Source organism: Lithohypha guttulata, assembly GCF_036872675.1.
Source record: "Lithohypha guttulata strain CCFEE 5908 chromosome Unknown scaffold_5, whole genome shotgun sequence".
Lineage (NCBI taxonomy): Eukaryota > Fungi > Ascomycota > Eurotiomycetes > Chaetothyriales > Trichomeriaceae > Lithohypha > Lithohypha guttulata.
The window spans coordinates 2,437,786-2,450,011 of record NW_027042754.1 but is presented as its reverse complement, the minus strand read 5'-3'; the positions used below and the strand labels follow the sequence as shown (position 1 = coordinate 2,450,011).

Here is a 12,226-nt window from a genome sequence, read left to right as displayed (position 1 = left end):
CGTCGTCGTTCTAGAGAGTGGTTTGGTTGTCAGTTCCGCGTGTTGACCAATCAGTGTCGCCACCCTGTTTATTTGTTGATACGGCCAATATAGGTTTAGTGCGGTGCACAGTTTGAGCCGCACCGATCCAGCCCGACCATGAGAGACGGGTGTCTATTCACACTCATCTGTTCGAGTTTCTCCGAACCACTCTACTGACACTCAGATCTACAGCGGAAGCGTGCCTCGATCTGATAGAGCAACTCTGTATGCTTGGGAAGAAGGCACTCCGCGCCGGCCCATCCTCGCTACGAATGTCACTGAGAAAGAGTCTTCCTTGTTTATAGCCTAGATAGAAACTGGTCCAACGTTATTACTTAGAAGCAGTCCTCATGCAAAGTAGCTATCCTCTTCTGCGGCCGCTACCACTGCTCCCAGGTCGTGCAGCAGTGCTATTGCCAGCCGGTGTCAGAGGTACACCAGCCTTCTTCAGGTGTTCCTCAGTGCCTAGACCCTGCAATCCTTTCTGTCCTATTCCTTTGGTAGAATTTCGATTCTTGACTTCCGCGCCGTGGCCTGCAGTGGTAGGGCTGTTCCAGTAATAGACCATCTGGCCTGCAAGAACAGCGTTCAGAAGAAATCCTGCTATGAACCCTCCCAAAATCAGTTTATCATCCACCTCTTGCAATGTCGTGAAGATACGTGATAGAGAGCCTAGTAGGTAGTTGAAGACAGCAAACGCGCTGAGCTGGCCAGTACCACCCTGAGAGTATATTGTCAAGATTTGAGGCAACTTTGATGCAACCCCGAGCGCACCTGCACCTGCCTGAAGAGTAGCCATCTGACTGTCCGAGATGAGGCCAGAGGTGTCTATCAGTAGAGCATATGCGGCAGATGCAATGCCGACCAGGAATGCAATCGCGGTTGGTGTTTGTCGAGAGTAGATTAAGATCAGGGTAGCTATTGCTACATCTTGAGCAAGGATGAATGTCGTTTCACCATATGTGCTGAAAGGAAAGCCGTTGCGGACATTGTATGCCAGTGCGATCAGGAATGAGGCAGTCTCGAGCGCATATGAGGTGAAAGAGAGACCTTCGGCTGACTGAGATCTTACGAGCTTGATGAGCTGTGGGACTTTGACAATGCTTGCAGCTGAGATGATGGCAACTCCAAGTGCTTTGGATATAGCTAGAGAGAGGCACTGAGGCTCAGTTGTAACATCGAGGTCAAGCACCAAGGCTGAATGGCAGACATCACCCAGTAGGGAAATTGCAAAGTCGTTCAGAGGCTTAGGAAGATTGTGGGTGATGGGCACAAGCACAGGCTTGAGTGGATTGATGATAACCTGCTGAAGAGTGTCCATGATGCTCTCTCTGAATCTTTGAAACTCGTGAACAGAGAGATGGTCGTGGTAACCGGCAGTGCAAAGGACTGGCAACGAGGAAACCGTGTCTTGTCAGCACGACTTACGATAAATTGCATACAGCACTATGACGCAACTCTGCGAATGATAAATTACGGCGTGCAATAAGACCTCGTGCATGCAGCCATTATGTCGCATCTCAGCGTCTCAATTTGTCCTTTGACCTCCTCTACTATAACTTGTAATATGCTTCTCCTGTACTACGGTCTACTTTCGCTTTCATAATGGGGCCATCGTCAAGGTCAAAAGTCAGGACCACAAATAGCACTATTATTAGGCCAGTCACCACGAAGTCGAGGCCAAAGACCACATCAACCTCTACTGGCTATCCATACTTTGGCAATGAAATCTTCTGTGCATTATCTGAGTCGCGTGGCATCTCACCTAGCGTGGGTCTTGCTTTTGTTAACCTGACGACTTGCGAAGCCGCCCTATGTCAGATCACCGATACTCAAACATATGCTCGTACCTGTCACAAGCTCAAAGTTTTTAGCCCTACCGAAATCGTCTTTGCAAGTACTGCTGTTGACTCTAAGCTCATTTCAATCGTTCGCGAGAACCTCGATCTAGACAGTCAAAAGATCAAAATGACTGATATTGATCGAAGGTACTGGTCGGAGAAACTTGGCCATGACTATATCGAGCAGTTAGCACTGCCAGATGACCTGGAAGCTCTGAAGCTGTCTCTATCAGGCAATTATTTTGCTATTTGCTCTTTCGCTGCTGTTCGTTATAGGCTGGAATACATGCAACAGCACTAACACGACTAGGTCATGCGCTTCGTTGACCTCGGGTTACAGCAATCGTTTGCACCTCAATCCCTACGCGTTAAGTTCGAGTCCTCTGAAGGGACCATGATGATCGACCTGCCCACTATTGCTAATCTTGAACTCGTTCAAAACTTACAGAATACAACATCCAAACATTGCCTCTTTGGCTTGCTCAATCAAACCTCTACCAAAATGGGTGCACGATTGCTCAGGAACAACGTGCTACAGCCATCAACCGACAAGGCCAAGCTTGAGAAGCGTTGGGCTGCAGTAACTGAGCTCAGCACACGTGAAGGAATATTCCATTCGCTCAAAGATTGTAGGTAAGATGCGGCATATCGTTTTGTCACAACTGACAAAATCTTCAGCCTTGAAGCTATCCATTGACACAGATAGAACAATCGCAAATGTGAGCTGAAACGCAACATGCTGTATCCTGACTGACCCTGAAGCTCGTCCTGACGCCGAGGACCCTAGGCTTTGACTACATGGAGCAGTCCGTGAACAACGTTTTAATGCTGAAATCTTTTGTTGACGCCATCAAACCCATCTAGCAGAATTTGACTGGCGTGCTTACAGAAGAGCTAAAGAGCATTCAAGAAGTAGGTTTAAGATATACACAGACCTCAATATCAGTGGCTGACAAGGTACAGCTCTGTGATCCTGTCAACTACGAAGAAATTCGAGCATTGATTGACTATGCAATGAATCAAGATGCTTTCTATTCACAGAAAGCCGCTGATATCAGAAATCAAAGAGTCTATGCAATTCGAGTATGCTCCCAATGCTGCTTTGTTCAGCTAACTGATAGTTCCAGGCTGGTGCGAATGGCTTCCTTGACGTTGCTCGCCAGTCATACAGTGAGCTTGTCGGCGACATGAGAGATCTGGTCAATCAGCTCCAGGGTTCGAGTACTACACAGCTTTTGGCGCCCATGACTGACGTGCTCAGAACAACATGGAATTCCACTCGAGTTGAAACACGATCCGGTTAGACACTTCTACATCCAGATCAAATCTGCCGATATTCAGTCGAACACTGCGCTCCCAGACATTTTTGTTCACGTCTTCCGAAAGGGTAACAAGCATGTCGAGTGTCAGACTATAGATATGGTCAAACAAAATCAAAGAATCAGCGACATGCACAACGAGATCATTGCTATGTCGGACTCCAGTATCCAGACTCTCATTAATGAAGTTCGCGGTAAAATCCATCCACTCTTCAAAATTAGTGAAGGTATAGCTCTTCTTGATCTATTGACAACCTTTGCCACCAACGTCACGAGCTCGAGCGACACATATATCTGCCCTGAAATCACGCCAGGCACTCTGGCCCTCAAGTCGTCTCGACATCCTCTGCTTGCCGCAACTGCGCAAAAAGAAAAATATATTCCAAACGATGTGTACGCGACATCCGTCAACAAGCGCTTTCAGATAATAACAGGCTGCAACATGTCTGGCAAATCTACCTACATCCGCTCGATAGCGCTGAACGTAATTATGGCACAGACAGGCAATTTTGTCACTGCAGAATATGCTTCTATCCCTATAACAGAACAGCTGCTCGCACGTATATCTACAGACGACTCTATCGAGGCCAACGTCTCTACCTTTGCAGCCGAGATGCGAGACATCGCCTTCATCTTAAGAAGTGTATCTCCTTCCTCTTTGATCATCATCGACGAGCTCGGTAGAGGCACATCCACAGCCGATGGTCTTTCCATCGCCATCGCCATCTCGGAAGCCTTGATCCAAAGCAAAGCCATTGTCTACTTCGTCACACACTTCCGCGAATTACCACGTATCCTAGGCGAACGTATCGGCGTCCTCAACATGCACATGAACGTCGATATCGATCCAGACTTCAGCACCATGTGTATGCGGTACAAGGTGGCGGCGGGTCAAGAAGAGCAGAAGTTTTATGGACTCGCTCTTGCACAACTCGTCAATCTGCCTGATCAGGTGATGGAAGTTGCCGTCGCAAGTAGTAAGCAACTAAACGACCGAAACGACGGCAGGGTATCCGATGTCAAAGCCCTCGCACAAGCAAAGAGACGGAAGTTGTTGATACACATAAGAGAGATGCTTCTTCACGCACGCGATGGCCAGCTACACGGAAAGGAGCTATTAGAGCGTCTAAAAGACCTACAAACAGAATTCCTGCTTCGACTCGCAGTAATCGAGGCCGACGTCGAAGCAGTCAACAATCCGAACAACAGAACACCAAATGAACGTGACAGCACCCCAAGCCTGGAACAGGATATTGGCACATCTGACTCCATCAGCAGCGACTTGTTCTTCAAGAACGATGCGGATGGAAACACGGAAGGGTCGTGGAAGGCTTCTATACAGCACGAGAACCCTCTTTTCAGACCTATGCCGACAGGAAGCGAAGCGCAAGAAGAGCTTACGGATGCTGAGATGCTGGCTGCTGATATATCTTGGCTCACGGAGAAAGGGGATAGTCTCAACGAACCAATTTGCATTGAGGACGATGATATGAGTGTGGTGTCTACGTAGCTGAGCGTGAAGGGCCCGTACGTATTCGGAGACTGACCGAGGGAGCTGTTTCAAAATCCTCTTTGTTGCGACATGGGACCGACCCACGTAAGTACTTGACCTTTTCCATGGTCTCGTGCTTGCTTCTCTATGATTAAGATCTGCGTCCTGCACTCTAATTCTACGGACTGTGGCATTATCGATGTACATCCGGTAAACACCAAACTATCACATCACCTGTCCTTCTCCAATCATCATGGAAGAGACTATTATGAAATCTAGCACACTCTCTATACGCACTCTGTCCAAGAGTAGCTTTCATGCTTGGCTCCAGTTGCTCAAAGAAGATCAGGTAGTCCGGCCATGCTCTCTTCCTCCTGTTCGGAACCCCTGTGTTCTGTCCGCCTTCGCCTTCATTGAGCCATACACCACGCTGTGGATTAGGATTGCTCCATAGCTTTTTTGCATCGGCTGGGTCAGGCGCGTAAAAGCCAGGTGGCGGTGGTCCCGAGGGTGGGTCTCGAACCATATTCTGTTTCAACCAGACCGCAGGATCGAGGTAGAATATATCCGCTTCGTCTTGGTATGTCGCTTTTTCGGAGGGTAAGAGGTTCAGTGGTGGTTCGCAGGTCAGGGCCCAGCCTGAAATACCAGGTGTGGTGAATGTAGGTGGATATTGAATGTGAGAGCGCCAGGGGATGGAGTGGCAGGGCATCAGAATGGCAAAAGTTAGGTTGCGATTAAGCTGCGTTTGTATCTCGGCTTGAGTAAGGCGTATGGCTTCAAATTCGGAGCGGAGGTAATCAGTAACCTTGATGAGTCCAGAGTTGTGGAATAAGGAGAAGTAGCTAGCGAGCATGACATTGATGGTAATGAAGAAAGCGCCGAATAGTGTCGGCTTGAATGTGCGCTGGCGCCTGTTCGCGTTCCCTGACGCGATAATATCCGTGAATCCTACCAATTTTGCGAAGGGCAATGCTGCGATGACATGGAGGGCTGGCAGAATAGGGTAGATAAAGCGCACCTCTTTGTGAGAAAGAACGGATAAGACCATTGGTAGTACAATGCTGACCAGTGCAAGCCGATGAAGAATAAGTCTTGACTGTATGCTGACACAGCGAGGCTCATCACGCAGAATAAGAGCATTGCGTAGACCCAATGCAGCGGGCACAACAGCTGCGGTTAGTAATAGCGGATAGCCCTGACTGAGGTAGTAGTGCCAGTTATTGTTGCCATAGAATACAGCCAAAGACTGTAGAACATTGAACTTGAAAAACTGCCAGACAGGAAACGTCCAGACATCGTAAAAGAGTCGGTCAACGAATGCGGACAGAGCAAGAACAATGCCGCTGCAAAAGAGTCCCTGACGAATGAATGCGTCAACCTCCCAATGCACACCATGACGATACATGCCTCGCCCAAAGGTTGCGGTGGTCAAAGTAAGCCATATGATAGCATTCGTAGGTCGAAGGATGACTGCAGTCGAGGCACAAAAAAGAGTCCTTCGTAATCTCGTGGTTTCATCGACCTCAGCAATGGCTTCCTCTTCTTCTAGCGTAACAGAATCTGTCCGACGAATACGCAAGATATTACTGTCGAGTTGAAACCCGACTTCGTCGCTGCCAAGTGCCCAATGGTATGGCCAGTTGTAAAGTGCAACCGCGGTCAGGGTCGTCTCGATACAATTGCTAAATGTTCTGGTGCTGACGAACCAGTTCCATGCACTTCCGACCGTAAGCAAGATCGTGCATACTGCTGAACGGGAATGTCGTCCATAAACTTGCTGCGCGAGTTTGTAAGTGTAGTAATCTCCAAGTGCTGCGATGAAAGCTTGCAATGTCTTAGGTGTCGCGAGGAGCACAGCGGCTCTAGAGCTTGCAGACAAATCCAGTGTGGTAACGAGGACATTGGAACTTTTGTAAACCAGCGCAAAGAGCCCTGGGTGAAGGGCAGCTCGCAGGTGCTGCTTCCACTCCTACAACAAAGTCAGAAGAGCAATTCTTTGTAGGATAACCATACCCAAGTAGTCCACGCTCCACTATCGTGGCCGAATGCCACCCACCAGGCCGGCTCGAGTGATTGGTAGTACTCATCTGGTTGGAAGAAGGTTCTGAGAACCAACGCGTTCAAGAGTCGGAATGCGAACAGAGAAAGGAGTGTATGTCTGTATAGAACAGCCCACGGGGCTGCATCATGCTTACTTGATTGCTGCTGTGGTTTACTTGCTGAAAGCGTCATCACGTTCGACCGCAGGTGAGTCGTCGACGATGACTTGCTTACACATTTGCTTTCAGGCAAGCCTCGCAGTCAAAGAAGATACAAAATCTGCTTGGAAATGTTTCGGGCCTGCTGCCAAAGCAGTTCCAGTACCAACTGTGGAGTTCATAGTTAGTTTCAGGTTGGTATTGTGTACACGAGAAGCACTCCTTGCACAGATATTATGACTTTACGTGTACACAGCATTGTTGTGAGTACAACCGAGTGCAAGTGTAACAAATTTGCCTTCGTAATGCTGCCGTCTACGTGAGGAGTAATTCGTGCGACATAGCTATACCAGATCTATCCCACAACCCTCTAACAAAGACGTGACGCCATTTTGGCATTGTGCCTCCTTTTCCGCCTAAACCCGCCCGCTGCTGTGCCATGAGACTCGTAAAGACCAAACAAAGTTACGCATAATTTATTCGACCGTAACAGACTTGGCCAAATTGCGTGGGAAGTCCACGTTTAGGCCTTCAGCGACAGCCAGCCAGTAGGCCATGAGTTGAAGAGGGATGACGTTGAGGAGACCTTGAAGAAGATCACTTGTATGCGGTACCTCAATTCTTTCAACTTTGGCAGCTGGGAATTCCTCGTCACCAGTATTGCAGATGACGATCGGTCGACCACCACGAGCAATGACTTGCTGGTAAGCATTGAGAGATTTCTTAAAGATCTCATCTCGAGTCAAAATCATGACGATTGGTAGGTTCTCATCGACAAGTGCCAAAACACCGTGCTTGAGCTCACCAGACATGACAGCCTCGCAGTGCAGGTAGGATATCTCCTTGATCTTCAGAGCACCCTCCAGCGCAGTCGAGAACTGGCTGCCTCGACCGAGAAGTAGCATGGACTTTTGGTTTTGCAAAAACTTGGCACACAACTGCTTGATCGGCTCGTTGAGCTTGAGAATCTCGCGGAACTGATCGCTGACCTTACCCAAACCCTCAATGATCTCCTCTCGCCGCTTCTGTTTGGATGCTCGGTCTTCGCTGAGAGATAGAGCAAACATCATCATTGCGACAAACTGAGAGGTGTAAGCCTTTGTGGATGCAACGCCAATTTCTGGACCAGCGTTGATGTGGACACCGCAATGGGTGAGCATGGAGATGGAAGAACCAACGACATTGACAATACCGACGGTCAGTGCACCTCTTTCCAAGCAGTATCGTAGAGCGTTCAGGGAATCGGCAGTTTCACCTGATTGTGAAACAAAGACGCATGTATCGTCTCTGAAAACAGGAGCCTGTCGGTCCAAGAAGTCGGAAGCAAGCTCAACAGCGATAGGGATCTCAGTGAGCTCCTCAAAGGCACCGCGCACAGCCATGCAAGAGTGGTAAGAGGTACCGCAAGCGATAAAGATGATTCGTCGACATCGTCTGATGGTGCTGATGTATTGCCGCAGACCTCCCAGAGTGACGGACTTGTTGGCAACGTCAAGACGACCACGCATGGTGTTGACGACTGACTCGGGCTGTTCGAAGATCTCCTTCTGCATGAAGTGATCAAACTTGCCCTTCATAATTTCTTGCAGCTCAAGCTCGATCGTCTGAATGGCACGAACGTTCGATGTGCCGTCGTCCTTGGTTAATCTGTGGATGTTAAGCTGGCCGTCGTGGATGTGGGCAATGTCGTCGTCTTCCAAATACAGGACTTTCTTTGTGTGCTCAACCAAGGCAGACGCGTCCGAGGAGAGGAAGAATTCTGCTGGCTGAGGCATGCCATCGTCGGACAGGAAAGCCCGAGATTGTGATCTGTGCAACAAGCTCTTGTCTGGAGGGGCAAGCAGACTGCCAGCAGCCTTCTTCTTGACTGCAACATTGTGTGAAGCTTTCTCGGCGGAGAGAGCGTAGCCAGACTCTTCGCCTTGGGAGTACTCAACGTCCACGAAATCCACCTTCATCTTCTTGCCTGTCTTGACACCAATGACGAGGGGAGAACCTTTGCGAGCCGCGACGACCTCGGAGGGGAAGTGGACGGACTTGAGGAGGAGACCGAAAGCGCCCTGAAGCTCTTTGATGACAGCCTTTGTGAGGGTAGTGAAGTCGATGTCTGGGTGAGAGTCATAGAGGTACTTTGCGAGCTTTGCAATGCACTCAGTATCCGTAGCAGTCTCGAATTTGAAGCCCTTGCCCTCAAGAAGAGCTTTGAGCTCCTTGTAGTTGGTGATGATACCGTTGTGGACGACCGAAAACTCCCACTTGGGGTCAGATCTAGCAAAGTCAACATCCTGTCTTCTTGCTGAGTTGCCACACGCTTACCTGTGTGGGTGGCAGTTGAGTTGTGAGGGTTGACCGTGAGTGGCCCATCGTGTGTGTGCAATACCAGCGTGAGACTCAAAGACCTTTGTCATATCCACACCAGACTTGTCGATGAGCTCTCTCAGCTTTGCAACCTTGCCCACCTCTTTGAACGCGAAGACTTCATTTCTCTTGTCACCGTCGACTGCTAGACCGGCCGAATCGTATCCTCTGTACTCGAGACGTGAGAGGCCTGCACATTATCGGTCAGCCGAGGGCGGTGTGTTATGGCGAGGAGTTCTATACCATTGACCAGAGTGTCGAGAATGAACTTTCGGTCCTTCTCGACCAGATAGTTAATGTAGCCAAAGATGCCACTAGGTAGTGGTCAGCATGTCCTCATCCTTGAGGCCCAGGGAACACGTACCACATTGTAACTTGGTGCTTAATGAATGATCGTATTCAATTTCGCTGTCTTTGCTGAAACACGAGTACGGGTGATTGTGACGTAGGGCACAACAAAGATATCAAAGTGGTTCAGGCAGCTGTGATGCAAACAGGAAGGGGCGCGCTGGTTGCTTGTCTGAACAAAGAAGGAGTGAGCAGGTACGAAGGTAGCAGCAACGTCAGAAGAGAGTGGGTATTGGATATTTCTAGGACGATGTATGGCAAGACTTCACGGCGATAGGAACGTCAAGATCTTAAAGTACACAGTATGCCTTCACCTACACTGCGGGTCAAGGCTGAGTGCCAGTTCCATAAGCATGGCTGTGCGTAATGGTGGGAAGAAAAGTGGTCCGTCTGTGTGCACTGCGTGAAACATCCCATCATTTTCTCAAACAGAATTTCCGCTTTTGCTTTTCACTGCTCTGAGCGGTATGCAGCTGCAGCTGGAATCGTAAGGGAGCTCTTTTAGCGCCTACGCTTGTCGATCAGGCAATGCTTCAATAGTGTCTGCCCGTGCTTACTCTCTCCCATAGCAACCGAAATACACGGGTGGCATGGCTTCCTGCTATTAGCTGGCCACCACACGAACGATATCCAACGGGTCCCTACCAAGAATTACTGTTACCGCCGGAAGGTTTTGTTTTGAAACCTCCGCCACTAGGTTTGCGACTTGCTCCACCGCCACTTACCCTTTCCAGCTTGACCTAATGCTGCCGCAGTTACACCAGCGTCGCGTCGCGTTGTGCATGTTTATTCTTAGCTGCAGACTTGAGCTTTCCCCATCTTTGCCTTGTTCAGGAACTTTTGTCTACGTGTTCACAGCTTGACATTGTAGTGGCATCAGAACGCTCACACTATTGACCCCTATAAAGGAGGTGTTTGGGTTCTTCTATCATGTACGGCAAGCCTCGAAAACCAATGATGTCACCAAATGGGAAGGCACCTGCATATTGAAGATTGTAGGGTCACAGCTCTTCTCTGATACGCCAGCCTCACGGTCGCGACAGACAGTTTCCGAGATGGCCAAGACAGAGATCTCAACACCATCAGACAAATCTTCAATATACTAGTATTCGTGTTCCGGGGATATCGCTTCGAACTTCAGGTTGAAGTGGCGCTTTGATGTCCATGACGATTGCAGTGACAGCAGCAATGCAGCAATCCTGCCTCTAGATCTCCCGGTTCATTGGATTCACAACACTGCCAGTGGTCAGATTAAGATCCGAGTCATGCATACATCGATGTTGACACATTGTATCGCGATCGTGCGAGCAGTTCATTGCGCTTTCATATCAACCTCCAAGAGGTCTGCAGTCCATCACGTTCACCCATCAATACTTCTTCGTAACACTGGGTGCCTGCCTTAGTTTTTCAGCCATCTGTTTAAACAATTCCTGTCTTTTCATTTCGAAAGCATCAAAGGCGTAATGCGCCATACCAACTGGCACTTGGTCTTTGCCTTGGGATAATGATTGCCATGCCTAATTTTTATGTTAATCCAGTATCGAATCAGATTTGGTCATTGGAGGACATACCTCGTTGGTAAAGTCCTGAAGTGGCATGCCAACATCCTTCCCTCCCTCGCCATGGAGCTCTGTTGGACAGCTGGTGGAAACAGCTCAATCACTTTGACAGCAGTGTCTTGCAGCTGCAATCTCAAGGTCAGGATGAAGGAATGCAGTGCCGCCTTCGTAGCACAATAGTTTGGTACCGTCGGAATAGGTACCTGTATCGTTAGCTTGAGGACAGTGGCTTCCGGGGTCGATCTTGATTCACTTACCATCGCTAATCCGGACGATGTGTACAGCAGACCTGCATTATGACCCTCCTTCGCTCTCGAGAGCAGGAACGGTAAGAATGCTTTGGTTACAGCAACTTGTGAGATATAGTTCAAGTTGAACTCTTCCTGAATCTTATCAAGACTGACACTCTCGGGTTTGGTAAAATCGTGACCATATTGTACACCTGAGTTAAGAAAGACTAGGTCAAGGTCTGGGTGTGTTGAAGTAATGTTTATCACAAAATTCGGGATTGACTCTAGTTTGGTGAGATCGAACGGCGAGGCCTGCACTTTGTCGTGGCCATACTTGTGCACGAGTTCTGCCAACCGTTCTTCACGGCGACCAATGGCAACGACGAATATGTTGTGTTCAATGAAACGTTCCACGAGAGCCCGGCCAATGCCACTTGTGGCTCCGAAGACAGCAACTTTCTTAACGGGAAACGACATGGTTGCGGTGTTGTCCAGTAGGTGTAGAGAACGTTTGACAAGTGCTCAACTAACCTCCAATTGGATTTGCTCGTCCTTTCACAGCCCAGGTTCTTTGGTTTACTGTGTGGTTCAGCGCGTGAAGGGTCCTTTTTCCAGAGCAAGACTGTGGGCTTCAACATTGCGAGTAGAATAGAAGAGCCACGTCATGACGTTGTCTTTCAGCACATTACCTACCGAGACAACTCTACTCGATCTCCATCCATCCCACTTGTGTGTTTTACCATACAAGCGGAAGACGTTTACTGCGCAGTCTGCTTCCTGTCTAGAACATCACAACGTAGCTCTACATGTATTGCAGCATAATGTCCCTTGCATGTATTAGTTCCGCCTTCCCGCTT

General features: G+C 48.9%; 5 protein-coding genes across 5 annotated transcripts; 1 reads left to right on the top strand and 4 right to left on the bottom strand.

Annotated features, from left to right (window-relative positions):
* Positions 1 to 382: 382 nt before the first annotated feature.
* LTR64_007386 (uncharacterized protein) lies at positions 383 to 1,342 on the bottom strand (the record flags this gene model as incomplete). Its single annotated transcript, XM_064901706.1, is given in 2 exon segments — positions 383 to 1,081; positions 1,094 to 1,342. The coding sequence occupies 2 exon segments, from the start codon at positions 1,340 to 1,342 to the stop codon at positions 383 to 385; spliced, it is 948 nt and encodes a 315-aa protein (XP_064752782.1).
* A 1,022-nt stretch (positions 1,343 to 2,364) lies between these two features.
* On the top strand, positions 2,365 to 4,691 carry MSH4 (MutS protein msh4; the record flags this gene model as incomplete). The annotated part of the gene is made up of 7 exons (XM_064901705.1): positions 2,365 to 2,491; positions 2,541 to 2,581; positions 2,625 to 2,672; positions 2,727 to 2,774; positions 2,826 to 2,945; positions 2,990 to 3,077; positions 3,124 to 4,691. The coding sequence occupies 7 exons, from the start codon at positions 2,365 to 2,367 to the stop codon at positions 4,689 to 4,691; spliced, it is 2,040 nt and encodes a 679-aa protein (XP_064752781.1).
* A 175-nt stretch (positions 4,692 to 4,866) lies between these two features.
* Positions 4,867 to 6,908, bottom strand: GPI10 (glycosylphosphatidylinositol anchor biosynthesis; the record flags this gene model as incomplete). The annotated part of the gene is made up of 2 exons (XM_064901704.1): positions 4,867 to 6,645; positions 6,690 to 6,908. The coding sequence occupies 2 exons, from the start codon at positions 6,906 to 6,908 to the stop codon at positions 4,867 to 4,869; spliced, it is 1,998 nt and encodes a 665-aa protein (XP_064752780.1).
* Positions 6,909 to 7,350: 442 nt separating this feature from the next.
* On the bottom strand, positions 7,351 to 9,601 carry GFA1_1 (glutamine--fructose-6-phosphate transaminase (isomerizing); the record flags this gene model as incomplete). Its single annotated transcript, XM_064901703.1, has 4 exons — positions 7,351 to 9,142; positions 9,191 to 9,422; positions 9,476 to 9,546; positions 9,597 to 9,601. 4 exons carry the CDS (start codon positions 9,599 to 9,601, stop codon positions 7,351 to 7,353), a joined length of 2,100 nt encoding a protein of 699 aa, XP_064752779.1.
* A 1,346-nt stretch (positions 9,602 to 10,947) lies between these two features.
* Positions 10,948 to 11,846, bottom strand: LTR64_007382 (uncharacterized protein; the record flags this gene model as incomplete). Its single annotated transcript, XM_064901702.1, has 4 exons — positions 10,948 to 11,097; positions 11,152 to 11,196; positions 11,244 to 11,342; positions 11,397 to 11,846. 4 exons carry the CDS (start codon positions 11,844 to 11,846, stop codon positions 10,948 to 10,950), a joined length of 744 nt encoding a protein of 247 aa, XP_064752778.1.
* Between the last annotated feature and the right edge of the window lie 380 nt (positions 11,847 to 12,226).